This window comes from Vigna angularis, chromosome 2 (genome assembly GCF_016808095.1).
Source record: "Vigna angularis cultivar LongXiaoDou No.4 chromosome 2, ASM1680809v1, whole genome shotgun sequence".
NCBI lineage: Eukaryota > Viridiplantae > Streptophyta > Magnoliopsida > Fabales > Fabaceae > Vigna > Vigna angularis.
In genome coordinates this window covers 42,789,010-42,807,637 of record NC_068971.1, presented here as the reverse complement: position 1 = coordinate 42,807,637, position 18,628 = coordinate 42,789,010, and the positions used below count along the sequence as shown (strand labels likewise).

The 18,628-nt window shown below is 32.2% G+C and overlaps 1 protein-coding gene, 1 non-coding gene and 1 pseudogene across 5 annotated transcripts; 1 reads left to right on the top strand and 2 right to left on the bottom strand.

Moving 5' to 3' along the window:
* Positions 1-5,376: 5,376 nt before the first annotated feature.
* LOC108323003 (uncharacterized) lies at positions 5,377-12,694 on the bottom strand (annotated as a pseudogene).
* Positions 12,628-12,699, top strand: TRNAD-GUC (transfer RNA aspartic acid (anticodon GUC)). Its single transcript has one exon. It is a non-coding gene; the product is annotated as a tRNA-Asp (tRNA).
* A 68-nt stretch (positions 12,700-12,767) lies between these two features.
* Positions 12,768-18,212, bottom strand: LOC108323004 (uncharacterized). Of its 4 annotated transcripts, none has more exons than XM_017555330.2 (12): positions 18,109-18,212; positions 17,924-18,013; positions 17,748-17,825; positions 17,580-17,654; positions 16,555-16,607; positions 15,734-15,884; positions 15,148-15,258; positions 14,577-14,703; positions 14,272-14,369; positions 13,378-13,516; positions 13,174-13,226; positions 12,768-13,044 (listed from the first exon to the last, which is right to left on the bottom strand). In XM_017555330.2, the coding sequence occupies exons 1-12, from the start codon at positions 18,136-18,138 to the stop codon at positions 12,961-12,963; spliced, it is 1,089 nt and encodes a 362-aa protein (XP_017410819.1). In that variant the 5' UTR covers positions 18,139-18,212; the 3' UTR covers positions 12,768-12,960. The 4 variants fall into 4 exon arrangements, with proteins under 4 accessions (XP_017410819.1, XP_052729186.1, XP_017410820.1 ...); XM_052873226.1 differs by having other exon boundaries at positions 17,601-17,654; XM_052873227.1 differs by lacking the exons at positions 12,768-13,044; positions 13,174-13,226 and adding an exon at positions 13,599-13,706 and having other exon boundaries at positions 13,401-13,516.
* Positions 18,213-18,628: the final 416 nt, after the last annotated feature.

Genomic DNA, 18,628 nt, shown 5'->3' with positions numbered 1-18,628 from the left:
AATACCGAATTTGTGAATATTTAATAAAGACTAACTCTACACCATAATCATGATAAAAAAAACTAAAATTGCAATTAAATATTTACTTGAATGTCATTAATTAATTGATGATTGTATAAAGTAAAAGAATTGCAAAATGTCATCAATAATGTTTGTGCAAAGTGTTTAAAAATAAAAGAAACAAAATATACAATAGAGAAAATAAATTTGACCCTTTGTATTTATCTTCTTTTTCTTTCGCTTTTTTAGCTGTCAATCGTTATTCATTTATCTTGATTATCTTAGGAGATTATGATCAGTTTGGACCAATAAAAAATTCAAATAGAGAATGTTTTCATTTGGTCTATAATTTTCTTTTTCTCATACTTAATTACATTCGATTTCATAATTTGAGTAAATTGATTTATGATATATACATATTGTCAATTAGACTATCTAAATTTGTTTTGCACTAGATTAAACTTGTTTTGGATAAAATAAACATGATAGACTAATTTGATACACATATATTCATTTTTTAATTATGCAATTTTGTTGGTGAAACATCATATTTATTGGGTGCAATAGAAAATTTTACTTCAAGAAAACTCTATACTTTCTTTTCTCTGAGCAAGTCATTCCCTTGTCGAGTGAGAAAGGTAAAATTGTCTTCCACAAAATAAGATGTTAGACAAGAACAAAAAAATCTCTAAGGGAAAATATTGTATTTATACGTATGATTTAATAAAGTTAAAATATTTGAGATGTGATGTATGATTGTGTGGATGATATAGATAGAGGGGTTAAGAAATGGACTCTAAGCATGACTTAATCCCACCAAACTAACTTGTAAGGTAAAGTTTGTATTCATTTATATACTATAAATTAGTCTTATTTCTAATAGACGTGGAACTTCCAACCGAAATACAAAGTGATATATTAAAAGATAGTTATATTATAAAATTATCATGACTCTACTAATATTAAACTTAAAGAAATATATCTATGAAGTAAAATTTATGTATCTAGTTGCAATATTAAAAAGAATAATATATTATAACAATTAACCTTGATCATATTCAAAATAATATATATATTCTCATACATATAATATCAACGTCCACTTAAAATTAAGAGTAATGCATTTCAAAATTAGTAATATACTTTTGGTAATATAAAACTAGAATGTAGACATTGGAAGAAATTTATTTTATTTACTATTATACTATAGATTCTCACATAAAACTACGTGAATTATACTTATTATACTATAGATTCTCACATTAAACTACGTGAATTATACTGGGAAGATATAACTTTTCTAAGTTTATCATGATTATTATAAATATAACTCTTGTGACATGTCTTTAACATTAGAGTTATTCAAATAATCATTATCATAAATGCACACAATAACAATTCTAATTATTAACTTTAATAATATTTATCTTTGTGTTGTATATAAATACATAATACGACAACTTCCTTCACATTTGTTTAAAGTTATTCCTAGTGTCAATATGCTTTCTTCAGAGTTTTTGACACTATTCACACAATGAGGTATCTTTGTTCTTCTCTTCACTGAGAATTTTTTCTTTTTTTAAATATTTTATTGTTTAATTTCAAAAATTAATGTTTGGTTTCCTTTTAAATATACTTTATATATCTAATGTGAACGTGGATATCAAAATACAGTAATATTTTTCAATATTACTTATTTGCCATCGAGTCTTGGAGAATGAGAAGAGTTATTGGCAGTATCTCACTTCATAAATTAATTCGTTGCAGTATAATTTTTTTATCGTATTTATTATTCTCTCCCTTCAAATTTAATAGTATATAAGATGCTTCTTAGTTTGTTTTTTTTTACAATAATATGCTTCCCAATTATTACTAGGTAAATTGCAAGCTGAATCGTAATGATTTCACGTTAGAGAATTTATTGTACTTGTACAAAGAAATAAATGTCTGAACCCTAAATTTTTAATTCAGAACTTCCCATATTAATTGTTTTTCATATCAAAATAAATTAAAAGTAATATAAAATCTTCCATAACGTTGCCATAAAAGGAAAAAAACCAAAATGGAAATTTGAGATAACATGTGGCCAAAAGGCAACGTGTTTTAAAAAACTCAGAAAAATGCTTACAAATATTTAATGTTTGTCTGGCCATATGGTATGAACATGCACTTGGCGATAATGGAGCAAAATTCATAACTTAGATGATGCTCATTATCCATTTTTTTTCTTCTATTTCATAAAATGAACAACAGAAAAAAAATATTAAATTTCTTTAGTTAGTTTTCTTAAGCATTTATAAAATATAACCACGACACAAAATAAAATAGATTTAATATTTTATTTTTATATATTTATTTAATTTTTTATGATCGATTTAATTTATTTATATTTTATTAATTTTTATTATAGATTTTGTATGGTCTCACATGTTTTTGTAATTTTTTAATAAAATTTTATAATACATAATTATAGACTTTGAGTTGTAAAAGTCCATAACAAAGTTTATTTGAAAACTAAAAAGAATTTCGTACTAAAAACTAAAACCAATCACATTGTAAAGTTAAAAGTCAATTAATAATTTTAACTTATTTCTTAGATTGTTAGATTCCGATTCTTTTAGTGTGAACGGAGAAAATTACTTTTAGAAAATATGAAGCAAAATCATAATCATTAACATCATTTATTTCCATTCGTTATTTAAGATGTGTGCTTTTGTGTATTTATTGATGTGTTATTTTTTTAACTTTGTAAGATTTTATAATGCGAAACTTAAAATTTAAACCTAAATATATATATATATATATATATATATATATATATATATATATATATATATATATATATATATATATATATATATATATATATATATATCATAGATTAAAAAAAACTTTGTTATGATAAATTGTAATTCTTAATTATGACACTATATTAAAATATAAACTTTAAATATAACTCAAAATTATAAACTGACTTCTAAATTAAAATTTAGATTACTTATATATTTTAAATTGATTTTGTTTTTAATTGATATAAGATTTACAACAAATTATATATTTTTTTTCAAATCTTATTTTGCTATCATTATCCTATAGATTGTACGTATTTGTTAGAAGGCTCCAATCCAATTACGTTCAAATAGTATGTTTGAAGGATCATAACATTTTTATCATTTGGCTTATGCAGCTATTGTTTTCAGAAATAACAATAAAAAGAGTATAAATTTCTTATTTTCCAATTACATGGACCACGTTTGAGAATTGTGTTTTCTTCTTTTGTTTGTTTTCCATTTGATTGAGTGGAAAAGTCAATTTGCTTTTGCTTCTCTCTATCGTGTTCCACATTTTTATAGTAATAAACACCTCACTTCATTTACATCCCATGATTTTGGGTCAAGTCACAATAAAGTAGGGAGAAGAAACGGTTAATCTATTATATTTATAATTTTACAAAGTGTAATTCTGCAATTTTATTTCTTATCAGTTTTTCAATTTTTATTATGATTTCCTATGTTTTCTTTTAATTCTATTTGACGATTGAACACTCAATTTAAAAAATCATAAATAGGATTGAATTAGTAAATTTCTTGAAAAAGAATCCAGAACAAATAAACAAACATTGATTACATAAATCTAATTATTTCTTTAAACCAAGTGGACGACGTGTGGGCATCTAAAGGATAGTTTTGGTTCCATATTTGCATAATTGCATTGAAATATTTTAAGGTTGAATACATGCATTGAAACAAGTGATTATGTTCTCATTAATCATTATCATGCATCATCATTTTCTTATTGTTTAAGTTTTCTTCTGAACAAGTTATTATTAAAGAGTGTCACAGAACGTGAATTGCACCTTTTGTATATTTAATAAGGGAGTATCGACTGCGTATAGGCAATCATCAAACCATAAATAACAATAATTTTTCATTTTTTGGTGTTAGCTGTTTAGGCAAGTATAACTAGCCTGCAAAACAAAAAGGGACCCACCCAGCACTCTTAATGAACAATGTCTAAAAACTACATATTTTTCTTCTAAAATTACTTATTTTCCATTTTCAATTTTTCAATTAGTTGATGTTTTTAATTTGTAATAAAATATTAATTTGCATTTTTAACTTTCAGATAAATTATATGAATGTTTATATTTCCACTAAATAAAAATTTCAAATTTTTTGAGAGAATAAAGCCAATTTAGCAAATTATATAATTTTTTTATTTTCTATTTTTAATTTTGAATTATCAACTTCGAACAATATAAAATAAAGTGAAAAAAAATGGAAACAAGAAATGTATTCTTAAACCAAATGACTCCTTAGATTTTCAACAGATCTACGCTTTTCTTTTTCATTACGAATATCCAACCTTTGTACAAAAGGCAATCGCCCAAACTATCAAGTTGCCAAATGTAAAGCATTGCGTTAACATTCGAGTCTCACATAATAAACCATTGTCAAGACAAACCAAACAGATAGAGTTGTAATCATGTTCACGGTGTGGATAAATAAAAAAAATCCTTCCTTGAGTTTTTTTTATTTTTATTTTTTTATAAGAAGTGAGCATATGGCTTAATGGTGTAAAACAGTCCAAAAAGCGTAACCAAGCATAAATTTGAAGACTAGATATGATGTGAAAAATATCACTTAAAATATAATCGACTTGGATCCTTTTCTTGAGCAACAAAATACACAAGAACTTTCGTCTGCATAAGGAATGATACCTCTTCGCGTAATTAAGTCCGTGTTGGTAATCGACCTAAGACAAGTTTTCACATCAGAGGAGAAGAAAAATTCCACAACATACTGAAAAATTGAACACTGATTTGGATTCAATGAGGCTAAACACGTTGAGATTGTAGATGATACTAGCTAGGCTGATTTGATAATCCAAGCACGAGAATCATCTCCTTTCCACACACATTTCTCTCTTTATCCCTTGTACAGAACTACATTATAGGGAAGTTGTTTCAAGTTATGTAAAATATCCTTTTCTCAAACAAAAAGTGAATGTTGCAATCTCCAAACTTACTCCCAGTGACCATCCTTCCCAGACACAATATACTTGTATTGAGTAATTTGATATAAACGGGAAGAATCTTCCTTTAAAGGGGCATTACCTACCCAACAAACTCAAGTTAGAGAAATCAGTATTCTTAATTCTAAAACAACCATTTTTTGGTTTGGGTATCCAATCCCAACTCACCCTTGGGACTTTACAAGTGACCTCAGCTCCTGGCCAATTTTCTGTATGTGCCAACCAACAAGATGTTCAATACCTTTTTAAGAGCTCTGAAAAAAGAAAAATAAAATAAGGACAGCCTAGTTAAGACGTACATAATTAAAAGAATTCGTGCCCCAAAAAGACAATTATTCGCCCTTCCAAAACGTTATAACTTTCTTCTCGTAATATCAAGTACAAGTTGCCGACTAAGCGACACAAGTTGGCACTTGAGTGAATTCGGAACTCCTCTTCGTTGGAGTAGTCGAACTCAAGACGTTGGGTTCGTTACAAAATTCTGATATCATTGTTAAAAAAAATTAACCTGTCCATACAAGGTTCCAAAATTCCTTTAACAAATTTCAAGACGCTAAAATTGATCTTTAGGGTTGAAACCAACTCGAGCTTTTAAGAATTGCTTTAATCATCCAAATTTTTCCACAATCAGCTTCTCCCTACATGATGGTATTGTCTGCAAATTGCAAAAGTGAGAAGTTGAACACTGATTATCATGGTAATCCCGAAATATACCAAATTCCACAGCCTGGTCAGAAGACCTTTCGGGCCTTCAGCTACAATGTGAAAAAGGAAAGGTCAAATGAGAATAAGATGGGTAATTTTCCAATAACTTGTGCGAGTGAGTAGTACTCACAATGAAAATTACATTATGGCCATATGAACTCATTTTTCCAAACTCGAGTTTATCTTTTGACCATGTGATATTGTTTCTTAAGAAGAGTTCTTATACCCGGAAAGTAACAACCGGATGAGTCTCATACCCAAGATACAATAGGAGGTGTAATAAAGAAAAATGGTTACAAGAAAAGTTTCCCTCTGCAAAAGAACAATTCCAACACCAATAGGGAAGTAAAATCACACAACTCATAATTCTGTACAAACTATAGGGCATCTTAGAACAAGACATACACAGAACCACACACAGTAAACGTGCCTTAAAAAACAAGAGCGTTGAGCTTCTTTGATGGGGAATACCAGTTGTCTCTGTCTATCATAAAAAGGATGCCAATCGAGGATCTAACCGATATGGAAGACCACTTCGAGCGCCCAAAGATCTACACTTTGTAGCTGCCTGAAGTAATTACCATGAAATTAGTATTAAAGGAGAAAAAATTCATTCAATTTTCCCATTTTAGTTTGAAATACTACTCTGAGAATAGGATGTCCTTTTATCTTGAGGCAACTTAACACTTGAGCAGCAAGTGGCAACATTTTCTCTGGTACCATGTTTGCACAGATAGCTAAAAAATAAGTCAGGGAGCATAATCAATTACCCAAAATGTTTTAAATCCAAAGCAACAAAGAAAAGAACTTTCAGTAACCCAAAACATAGGAAAATGGCAATCATGTTAAGCTTAACTTCATCACCGTCTTTCACCTGGGGGACTAACATTAATTTCTTGGTTCTGTACATCTGCTAATCCAAGTTTAAGTGATTAGATAGGAGTGTATTACTTTTGAACGAAAAATTCCCGTCTGTCTCTAACCATTGATACCATTCATCTATTACTGTATTACAGGTTTAGATCTGTATGCTAACCACATAGCCTCCTAAAAAATACGAGCAAAGTCACATAATCTGATTTTCTATGGTACTTCAGACAACAAAATAATGTCAACTGAATAGATACTACAGCAAAGTTGCTAATAAAACTGGTTCTATGCCCCATTAAGATTTCTGAGAGGAAAATGTGGGAAGGACCCCAGTTTAAGACAGAAAACTTGCAGATATATGGGGAAAATGACAAGCTTGGGTCTAGATTAAATGACGTGATTGGACCCCAGAAAACATTGTAGGTACACCACTTGCGTGGCCTGATGGGGATGTTTTTGTTACTTTCTACATTTCTAGCCTAAATGGTGACACAAACACAAGAACAAAAGATAATAGGAAAACCTAGTTGAAGTCTCAAGTAAGAAGGTTAGACAGAAAAAGAAACAACTTTTCAGGTCCTTGACCACACCTACTGTTGGGAAACAGCGGTATTTGTTCCCTCCTCTACTAACCCAAAATGGACACTATGCGGAAGCATAAAAATAAAAGTGTATGCTTAGGGAAAAATAACACCGAAAAATTTTAACGTGGAAAATCCTCTCGGAAAAAACCACGGGACCTAGTCCAGAAAATTATCTCCACTATGAAAGTAGGATTACAGTGTTTCTCTCACTCTCTGAGAATCTCTCAATAAATCTCACCCTCTCGGATGGCATACAAAAAAACTCTCTTTTTGCACACTCACAGTTTCTACTACACAGTGTCTTTCACCTCTCGGTGATGTTTCTCTCTTCACGGTAGTACCCGTGGCTTTCTCTCTTTCTCCTCTTGAATGCTTTCTTCACCGTTTGATTCTTGGTGAGTTGTGTTTTGCTGCACATTTTGCATTCATTTTATAATGAATGAAGGAAGAAAGGACAAGAAACATGGTTGGTGCATTGGAGCAATTTACGGAGCTTTAGCGAAGGTGGAAGACATTCTTCCTCAATATATGGTATATGAAAACATTGACCCTTCTTTTCAACATGTGGATGGGTCCCAGTTTTGTTTTTATCCAACACCTACCATACATAATCGCTCCAATAAATGCATCCCCAACACCAGTTGTATCAACCAGCTCAGAATCTGGTATCTCTCTGCTGTTCCAATATAGAATCTCCCACAAATTGTTCCAATTCCATCTGCTCTGAATTTCTTCACTGCCTGAGAAACTCAACCGGTAAAGATAAGGGGAGAAATATCTACAATTTTTAATTTTTTTCATTATCTATTTGACATGGAATTGGACTTATTTTATGTCTATCTATAATGTATACAGTCTCCCAATTCATATTAGTATATTTCCATTTTAACTGTCAAATTAGAATAGCATTGTAATCCACAAATATGTTTATTGCAAATTCAGTTATTATTTTTCAATGTTCTTTCAGTTCATTATTTTTTTAATTAATACACATTTAACTTCTAGATAATTCATATGAAGCTAATAACAAAAACACATGTTGCATTTAATCACTTTTACCCATGTATAAAAAAAATTTGATGTCAATTAGACTACATAGCTTACAAGGATAAACCTTGACTTCCGTTGTTATATTGAAAAGACTTAATTACGCCATTAATCATTGGAGCATGAGTAACTTTTGATTTTAATCACTTTCTAATCTAATCTGCTAGCGCTGGACTAAAGCATCCAGGTGGTCCGTTCTTCATATGATAATTCCAAGCTTATTTAAAGAAAAGAGGTCACCCTCATTACTTGAGTAATTGCAATCTATGACTCGGATAACCAAGTTGATAATTCGTTGCAATCCCAGTACCTATATATTTCTCCCAATCACCCAGGGACCAATACCTAAGCATCCTGTCAGATAGGAAGGAACTCCAATTTTCAGAGGTTGATTAATCGTTAGCTATGTAGTTATCAGATTTAGATCGACCTTAAAGACAAAGGAAACACAACACTGAATCCTGCTACTAAGTTGATTGGAGTAATGCACCCCAGGGTCGACCACGCGAGTCAATAAAGGTTAGCCATAAAAAGCTTGAGGGTACAGTCACTACAAACACTTTTCTTTGTTTGTCATCCTTGTAAAATTGAAATAAGTATTTTTATCCTTATAAATGACATTTTTTTATATTTTATTTTAGTCCTGTTAAATATTTTTCTTTATTGTTTATCTCTCAAAATTTCGAAATCACTATTTTTTATTTCTAGCATTTATCGTAAGACAGATAAATAAGCCCATGGTTCTATTCTCATGCTTTCTTTTACATGATTTTATATGCTACGATAAATCATGGATGTTTGCTTTACACACTCTAGGTTGTGAAATACCACAAATCGTTTTTATACTACCCATGATTTTCCTTTCTCTTGGTAATTTTTTTCTCTTAAATACAGTAAATTTCTTCTTATCAGAAGAACATAAATGTATATTTGTATACTCAATGCAAAATTGTATAATATATCTTAACGTTAAAATAAAAGTTGTAGAAGTTTAGGCTAAACAATATTTTACCAATGGTATGCAGGTTGGGATAGTCAAGCTATCACCTTTCCCTTTATATAAGAATTCTAAGAAACTCTCTACATCCATTTCTTCTATGTCAGCATCCTCTGCAAAAAAGAGTATTAGACTTGTAAGTTGCATATGCTTCTTGAAAGAAAAAAGTGCAATCTATCGGAATAACTTAAGAGCATTATGGTATCCTTCAAGAAGTTAAATTGGAAGGCCAGTAGAGCCTTTACCATTATCACTTCTTTCTAACATTAGACAACCATCTTCACCCAAAGTCACAATTACAAAGTTGATATTTGGAAATCTTAAAAGCATGACAACCAGTGCACTCAGGATAGATGGTGCTTGCGTCCAAGCCTGACACATAAATACAAACAAATCCTAAATAAACTACAAGCAAAAGTAGAAGCATATGGACACATCATTTACATAATTGGAGGAGCAGACAAGGTTAAAACAATTAAAGCTAATCATGGCATAAAAACGAAATTCAAAGTATATGTAAATAGAATATTTGTTTTTGGGGAGCTGATGATTGAGAATAGGAACATTTTGAAAACACAATGAAATGTATTTTCAAACTATGGCCTTCAAATAGAAATATCTCCTTTTTTTTTAAAGTTGACAAGAGAAACATTTTCTAGTAAGTCGTACTGTCAAACTTCTAATGAATCAAACTCGCATAGTTCAAACCAATTCAAAATGCATCTAACCCAAAAGATAAGTTGATTAAAGATGAGGAATAAGTTCCTCATATTTACACTACCTGTGGAAATCCGGAAGAGCATACAACAAAATCAGCTAGCTTCATGAGCTCATCCAACCCTTCCCTTGGTGATTCTGCCTCAACTAAAATAGGAATATTATTACGAGCTGCCTGCAATTGAAAATCCAATGACTAAGACTATGGTTCATTTGTTTAAGCTTTAAAAGGTGTGATTCTATGATTCAACTTATTTTAGGGCTTGCTTTCAAGAGCTACTACTTTTACACATTTATTAATTTATCAAGTGTTTCTTTATTAAAAAAGAAAACGAAGGTCTGATGTTGAAAATGACTCCATCAAAAACATCACACCTTCCCTAGCACCTGGGGCAGATCAGATCCAGGCAGACTAAGCGTATAAAGTATTTTTTACATCCCAATATCATAATTACCATTCACTAAGTTGGGTGAAAATAAAAAAAGTTCACTTCCAAGAAAAACCAAACCCACCACGGGGGATGCATCAACTGCTAACCAAAAGTAATTTATCACTTACCAGTATGCATGCCTAAAATACTTGTCCTACAATTATGAAAAAACTGTAAGAAAGAAAAAGATAATCATTACCTCTTGTGCAACAAATAGAGCAGTTTCGGGAAACATTCCATCAAAATAAACTAATCTTGCTCCATCAAATGCAGATAACAATTTTGACTGGGGTAGGTCATCTAGCATCATCGGAGGATCTCCAGGGGTGTAGATACTGGTGCGAGTTTTTCTGGAATTATTACTTATAATTTGTTAACTAAATTAAATTAGAGAAATCCTAGGCAGATTACCTCAAGTGTAAGCACATGTTTCTAATTTTCTATTTTAAAGCATAAGCTTAATCACACACACTTAATTCTGCCAAAAAAAAAGCAATTGAAAATAAAGGATACAAGAAGTTCATATACTTCCAGGATTGTGGCAGCCGTTCTAAAACCAATAGTCACTAGTAATAGTCATGATGTGATAAACAAATTGAAATGCATTTCACACGGGGCGGTAGTGAAAAATACTTAAACAGAACTTGCACAAGTAATTTAAAACAACGCAAGTCTTTGTAATAATATTAACAAACTAATAAACCTTTATGCATAATATCATGTTCAGAACACAATGAACAAGGGAGGAAGTGGCTGAAATACCCTTGAGTCCAGGCATCAGGTCATGAGACTATTTTTTTCTGAAAATCTTTTCCTGAGATCATCATATACCTTTTTATGCCTTAAAGCAGCATGTTTCTTCATATTGTTAAAGATACAAAAATAAATGTTAATCATGCCAAAAAAGTCAGGGGAAAAACATCCAAAAACTCTTACGTTTGGTTATCCACTAGTACATAAGAAAACGTTGAGCTACCACCCTTGGATACCTGAAAAATAAAGGAAAAAAAATTCAATTCAATGCACGAGAACTAATTAGGTTAAAATTGCAAACAGTTAAGCATGACAATTCTTCTTCAACAGACAATTTTACAATAATACAGAACAAGGTCCAATCATTACGTTGAAATTAAAAATTCAACAAAGAATTTTTTTTTATACATCAAATGTAGGAATTAAAACATAGAAGATTTTTTTTCTTTCTTTTTTATACATAGACTACAATTAAGTGTAAATGTTTTCAGGTACTGAATAAAAGAAAAACGATGTCAAGCATGAACACTAAAGCTAACAATGATCCAACTTTGACAAACACTAAGATCAATTCCTAAAATGTAGAGATTTTCCATACATAGATGAAAATGAATTTGTCAACTTATAAAACAATGCACAACAAAACTCTCTCACCTAGTATATGACCTAGCTACTCACCAAGACTCAAATTCAGAACCATTAACTATGCTAAAGCCATGCAATGTGTTAATTGATCTTCGTGCTCAGGGGATTTTATCATTATTATTAATACGAAGATAAAGCATTAGTGACGCAACAAACTGCACGCCTTGTAGAAACAGGAAAAACAGTTCTACTTGCTCGCATGATTAATTCAAATTTGGAACGGCAGAAGCAAAGAAGAAACTAGTAAAGAAGTTTGATCTTACAACAATGAAATTAGTATCGACGCCATCTGCTTCTAACTCCTTCAATATAGCGAAGCCGTGCGCATCGTCCGCAATCTTGGAGATCAGCTTCGGCTTCAAGCCAAGCCGAGCAGCGCAAGTGAGCGCATTACCGGCATTCCCGCCTCCTTCAACCTTTAGCGAACTGCTTCGGCCTTATCGTCGGGGTTCGGAAATCGGTCCACCGTAGCCAAGAAATCCACCGCCGTCATTCTGTACCCGACCTGTACATCAAATATACATAACAAACCAATGTACTTATATAGAGAGATACTATGTGATGGACGAAACAACGCACGACGATGCGATTTTCAGGAAGAGGAGGAAGCGCGTCGGAAGACATTTTGATTAAATTGAAACGGCGCTGGAAGCGAAGATGTGAGTCGAGATTGTGGAGGACGCTGCCATTGGTTACGCCGAACGTATTCGACATGCACGCCATCATCGCAACAGAGAGAAGCGATTGAGTTCGAGTTCAGTAAGAAGGCGACTCGTTGCTGTGCAAAACTGAGGAGATTTTGTTTCCTTTCATCATATTTTCTATTTTAAATTTAAGCATCAAGGTCGTTGTAGTATAGTGGTAAGTATTCCCGCCTGTCACGCGGGTGACCCGGGTTCGATCCCCGGCAACGGCGATGTTTGTACTTTTTCTTCAATATATTCGTGAAAAAATTAATTAACGTGAAAATGGAACTTTGAAAAGGGATATCATGCATTCTATAATGTAAATTTTGTGCACCCCAAAGAAGGGTGTTGTTAAAGTTGACTTTATTTACATTCAAAATTGACATTTGAGGAAACAAAGAAGAATGCAGCAGAAATGTCCAATATTGCATCATTCTTCTGACCAAAAACTTTATTCTAAACCATATGGCTCACTTCAGTGGTAAAGAATGCTATTTCATGAAGGTTGCCAGGCGTGGATCTGTGTGGTAAGGCAGACCAGTTCTTGCTCCTATAGCTCTGCACTTGGAAGCTGCCTGCAATTACCATTAAAATGAATGCATAAGCCTCTTGCACTAAATTGAACCCATCATTCCATTGTAACAAAACAGGAATGCACTGTCCGTTTCTATTAATTATATATTCTTAAATGTATGAGTATTTACCACAGTGGCAGCAAAACACAGCATTTTCTCTGGCGTGAAGTTTGCACAGATCGCTGAAACCAATAAAAAACAGCACACATTAATGAAAGACTGACAAGTTACTATAGAAATGCAAAGGATGTAGCAAGAATGGCAAGTATAAAATTTGCATGTGTCCCTTTGGAGGACACGAGGAAAAGATATAGAATAAATTTGGTAAATTACCATAGAGAACAGATCCAATAAATGCATCTCCAGCACCAGTTGTATCAATGAGCTCTGATGGAGGTACATTCTCAGCTGTTCCAACGTATAACTTACCACAAACTGTTCCTATACCTTCTGCATGCAATTTTGTCACTGACTGGAAGTAAATGGAAAAGAAAGATATAAACAAAAAGTTTAGCAAATGCAAATAAGCATATGATGTTTAAGTCACAACTTACAACCCCTTCCATAGTTTCAAGTGATTGACTATATCACAACTAATCCAGAGAAATGACTTTGCTCTTTGGCATACTCTCATTCATCAGTTTAGGTAGTTGACTATTTGGCTTGGAAAAAAATTATATAACTCAGTAAAACAGTTATAATTGTAACTGGTTGATATACTAAAACAAAGACCATAACAAGGAAAAATAAATGCTAATTTTACTGGAATTTCCTTAAGCTTGCATACGATGTACATTTTTCTAAAACAATCACCTTAGCTGTTAAAAATTTCAGAATACATGTCAAATATTAGCAAATGAATGCAGGGCTGATAAAAGGACCGACTTCTTGTGCAAAGGTTTTACTGGTATCATTTGAATGCCTTTCCAATTTTGCTAGATCATTACCGTCTATATTTTAACCAAAATAGACTTCTCTTTTTTAGTACCATAAAGAAACAAATAATGAGTTACACAGGTTATTATAAGATTAGTTTATTGAAAAAAGGGGTATGTTTGTGCTAAATGGCCTAAGACACCCATGAGGACCTTATTACTGTCCAAAGAAAACATACATCAGTAATAGTAATAGTTTCTAGCATCTGCTGCATTATTTCAAACTGGATTTCAAATCAGTAATACTAATACCAAAGCAGAGAAAAAGTATTTAAAGTTTCATTGTGAATACTGATGTTATGCAGGTTGGGATGTGCGAGCTTCTGTTCTTTCTCGTCTCCAGGGATTCCAGTAATCGGTCAACTTCCATTTCTTCAGTGGAAGGGCCCTCTTTCAGAAAAAAAAATATCATAGTAACTGTGAACTTGTTTAAATTAAAAGAAAAAGCAACATACACTTAATATGCAATGTAAACATTCTAATTCTGTCCAGTTCTGGCATAAGACCAGCTTCTTCAAGATAACCTTTTCAACACCCTCCACACTTGAAAACCTAACATTAAAAGAAAATTAAAAAATGGAAGAAATGGGAATGTACCATTAAAACTTCTCTCGAGCATTATGCAACCATCTTTTCCCAAAGTTACAATCACAAATTTGATGTTGGACAACCTTAAAAGCATACAAACTAATGCTTTAGGAACTGTTGATGCCTCTGTCCATGCCTGTCATAAGAGAAAGGTACATCAGATGTGTACAGTGATGCTTAAGAGGAAATGAAACAAGGTTTCAGCAAAAGTAAGGGACAGAAATTTATCCAATACTATACTAGTTAAAGCAAGTAGAAAAGGAACATGCATTTAAACTTGGTATCAGAAGGCGATATCCCTTCATCTTCACAAAAAGGAAAATACGATTAAGGAAAACATGGCATATGCAAGAACATATCCATATAAAAATACACAAAACTACTTTAGAACAACTCAAAGACGTCGGATGCTTAGATCAAGTTGACACTGTTAAAAACGCATTTATTGATAGACCAGTAAAATGAATGGGCAGCGTATTAAAATCAATTCATTTCTGAACATCAAATACAAGGTTCATGGGAGACCTCTATATTGCACATTCTTACAGTATATCACTTCCAGAGAAAACAATGCACATACCTGTGGAAACTGTGCAGCGCACACAACATAATCTGCTAATTTCAGTATATCATCCAACCCTTCTCTCAGCCTTTCTGCGTCCATTAAGATAGGTATATTCTTCTTAACTGCCTGTACTGGAAAATATGAGAATTTGTTTATTTCCCATCAGATGATGCTCCCTTTCATTCTGAACCTCCTTTACCGGAAGAAAACAAACTAAGAGACATTAAGTGGATATTTCAACATTAAACACAGTTGAAAAATAACAAATCATTTATATCAATTGATGGACTTCCAAAATCTATTACCCCTGGCAGCGTTTTCCCTTATAAATTTGTCCACCATTTAAGCTGTCGTTATATCATGTTCAACCATTAGTGATAAAATGATTGGTACCGTTTTAATAATATATTATTCAAAGTTCAAAGTTCAAAGTTGATTTTTTCACTGAATTCAATACAGAAAGTTTTTCATGCTTCACCTTCTTTCTTTTATTTTATTTATTTTCGAGAGAATGGGGGATTAGAAACTTCAACTTCTAAATATGGTGATGATTAGACATAGATTTCACAACGCGAATCGAATAAATTATAAAAGTAATAACCTCATGTGCAACAACTAGAGCCGTTTCATGCAATCTTCCATCAAAATAAACAATTTTTGCCCCATGCAATGCAGTTAACAAACTTGACTTGGGAAGATCAACTGGCTTCATTGGTGGATATCCTGGGGTATGAATACAAGTACGGGACTTACTGAAAAAATAGAATAGAAATTAGTCAAGTTACAAATATAATTTCTCATTATAAACAACTGCATGAAGATCTTACTATTATGAACCATTATGTTTTATCCTTGTTAAGGATAACCTATTTTTCCTTCTCATGCATGCACTGACTGCTGTGTAAAACAACAGTCTCGGTATGCAAGTTGATAAACAGACGAACAAAGGGGAAATAAATAGAGAAGTATGGGTTAGGAGGTTTAGCTCATTTCATTTTCGTTTTAATTATACTGCAGTGTCCACAATTTTTATGCTCAATACCAAGCAGGAGGTTGTCGCCAGAATCTATTCCACCTAACTGATTTCACTTCTGAAATTTGGCTCATTATATTTCTCAATGGAGACAATGAATATGATGAAACCATGTAACTATGAATTAAACTTCGCACAGGTGAGTGTAAAGAACTAGCTGTATTATAGAAAAATTCATCGACCACAGTACCGAAAAGGATCAGGAAAATATAGCTAAAAGTAAGGGCTAAACAACTATAATGAAACAACCAGAGCAGAAACCTCATGTCAAGTGATTTTCATGTAACAAATGAAAATATAGACATCATGTTTATTGTATTTCATGAGAATTTCTTCTAGGAAGGGGGAGTTAATAAAAGTAAGAGGAACGATAAGTCAATGATCATTACGTTTGGCTGTCCACAATGACATACGTAAAAGGTGAAGTGCCCTCCAGAGAAACCTGTGCATAAGAACAAGCACTATAAATAGATAAAATTATAACGACAGCAATAAGTGAACAACAATATATACATGAAAATTATAATAAAAACAAACAAAAAAAAAAGAAAGGGGCTAAACAGTAAACTCTGATCAGAGTGTTTAAAAATTGAAGAGCACGGAAAGTCAATTCCATATAGTAGCTCAATCAGCTTCAAAAAAGGCTATATTGGTGCAGCAGATTACAGAAGGAACCAGATTTGGTGCAGTCAGCTTTTCCATACATTCACACAGTCAGCCATATTAACTAGTGGATGAAAACCGCACAGCTCATATTTCAAAAGCTAAGTTCTTTTTGTGAGCTAAAGTATTAGTCGTCCGACCTTCCATCCAATGATTGAGATACCGATTGTGTGAATGGATGAAAAAAGCAACTGCAAGAAGTTTTCGGATCACACTGGCTGCTATAGCAATGATAGCAAATTCAACGCAGACAATATCTAACAGCAAGCGATAAACAAAAAACACACTCCTTCTTTTCATTACATTCTTGAGTGAACAGTATGGTCAAAACTCTAAAAGAAGTAAAAGGTTAATACATGTTCAACAATCAACATCTACACTAAAAAAATCGCATGTGAAAGCCAAACAGTCAAAGACACAATCATATTAGACCACTACAATGCTATAAAAGAAAAAAAGAGAAGATTGAAAGTGTGATATATTGTTAAGAGAACATCTAACAGTGTTAAGTTTAATTTGACCGTATACTGTTTAATGGGTTTTCTATTATTGCTAGTTTTATATATAAAGACATGCTATACTCTTACGAGGAGTACGGTGGTGTGCTGATATTTGTTCTCTTATTCCAGAAAGGTTTCCTCTATAATTTAGTTCTTGTATTTTTCTTGTTATTACTGAGCGAATCCAACAATATTAAGCCACTATAATGCAAAAAAAGAAAAAGAGAAGATTGAAAGTGTGAGAAAATTACAGCCATGAAGGATGTATCTACCCCATCGGCTTCTAGCTCACGTAATACTTCCCTGCCTTGAGTATCATCGGCAACCTTATGGAAATGAAACATCATAATACAAAAATGAAAAAAAAGAAAAAAAAAGGACATGCCCACTTTCTGTGTGTACGTGTTGTAGGTAAAAACCTTGGAAATTATTCTTGGTTTGAGTCCTAAGCGAGAGGCGCAGGTTAAGGCATTGCCTGTATTGCCACCTCCTTGAACCTACACAAACAACGCACATATTCAACTCCAAAGAAGAAAGAGGTGCTATAGCTATTGATTATCATAACAAGATGAGATGAAAAGAAAACCGAAAAGACCTTGAAGGAAGTGGTTCTGATTTTTTCATCTGGCTTTGGATATGCAGCAACAATAGCCAAGAAATCCACCGACACCGCTCCACACCCCACCTGCACACACATTCACGCAGGATTACAAACCAAGATTCCATTTTTCAGCTTAAGAAATGAAAAGGGTAGACGCAGAGTAAAGAAAGAGGACGCACAACAACGGTATTTTCACAGGCACGGGACATGGTTTTTGTCTGAGAAGCACTGTTAGTTGGCTCCAACTGAATATCACATTCATTGACAACTTTCTACAGTCCAAAGTCAGTATCACTTTGCCTTAAAATATTTGCCGTCATTGTTACCTCAAATTTTTTATGTTCATGTAAGAAAAAAGTTTTTGTTAAAAACAGTATTTGGTATATGATTGTATATCCCATTGTGTTTTTTTAATGAATAAAAATTGAAATCATCTCTCACTAATTATTTAGTTAATGTCTCTGGGATATTTGTCTAATTAACAAGGAGAAGAGACAAATGATGATTTAAGTAATTGAACATATCACGTAATTATAATTATTCCAGTATCAAAATGTTAATATTAGCCTTTTTTAAGGAAGAAGAAAATTTTATTATAATATTTTTAAGCGTTGACTACTATAACTTAAACTTTCTATTATAGACTTAAATTTGTATATATATTGTTATAATATTTTTAAACGTTAACTGCTATAATTA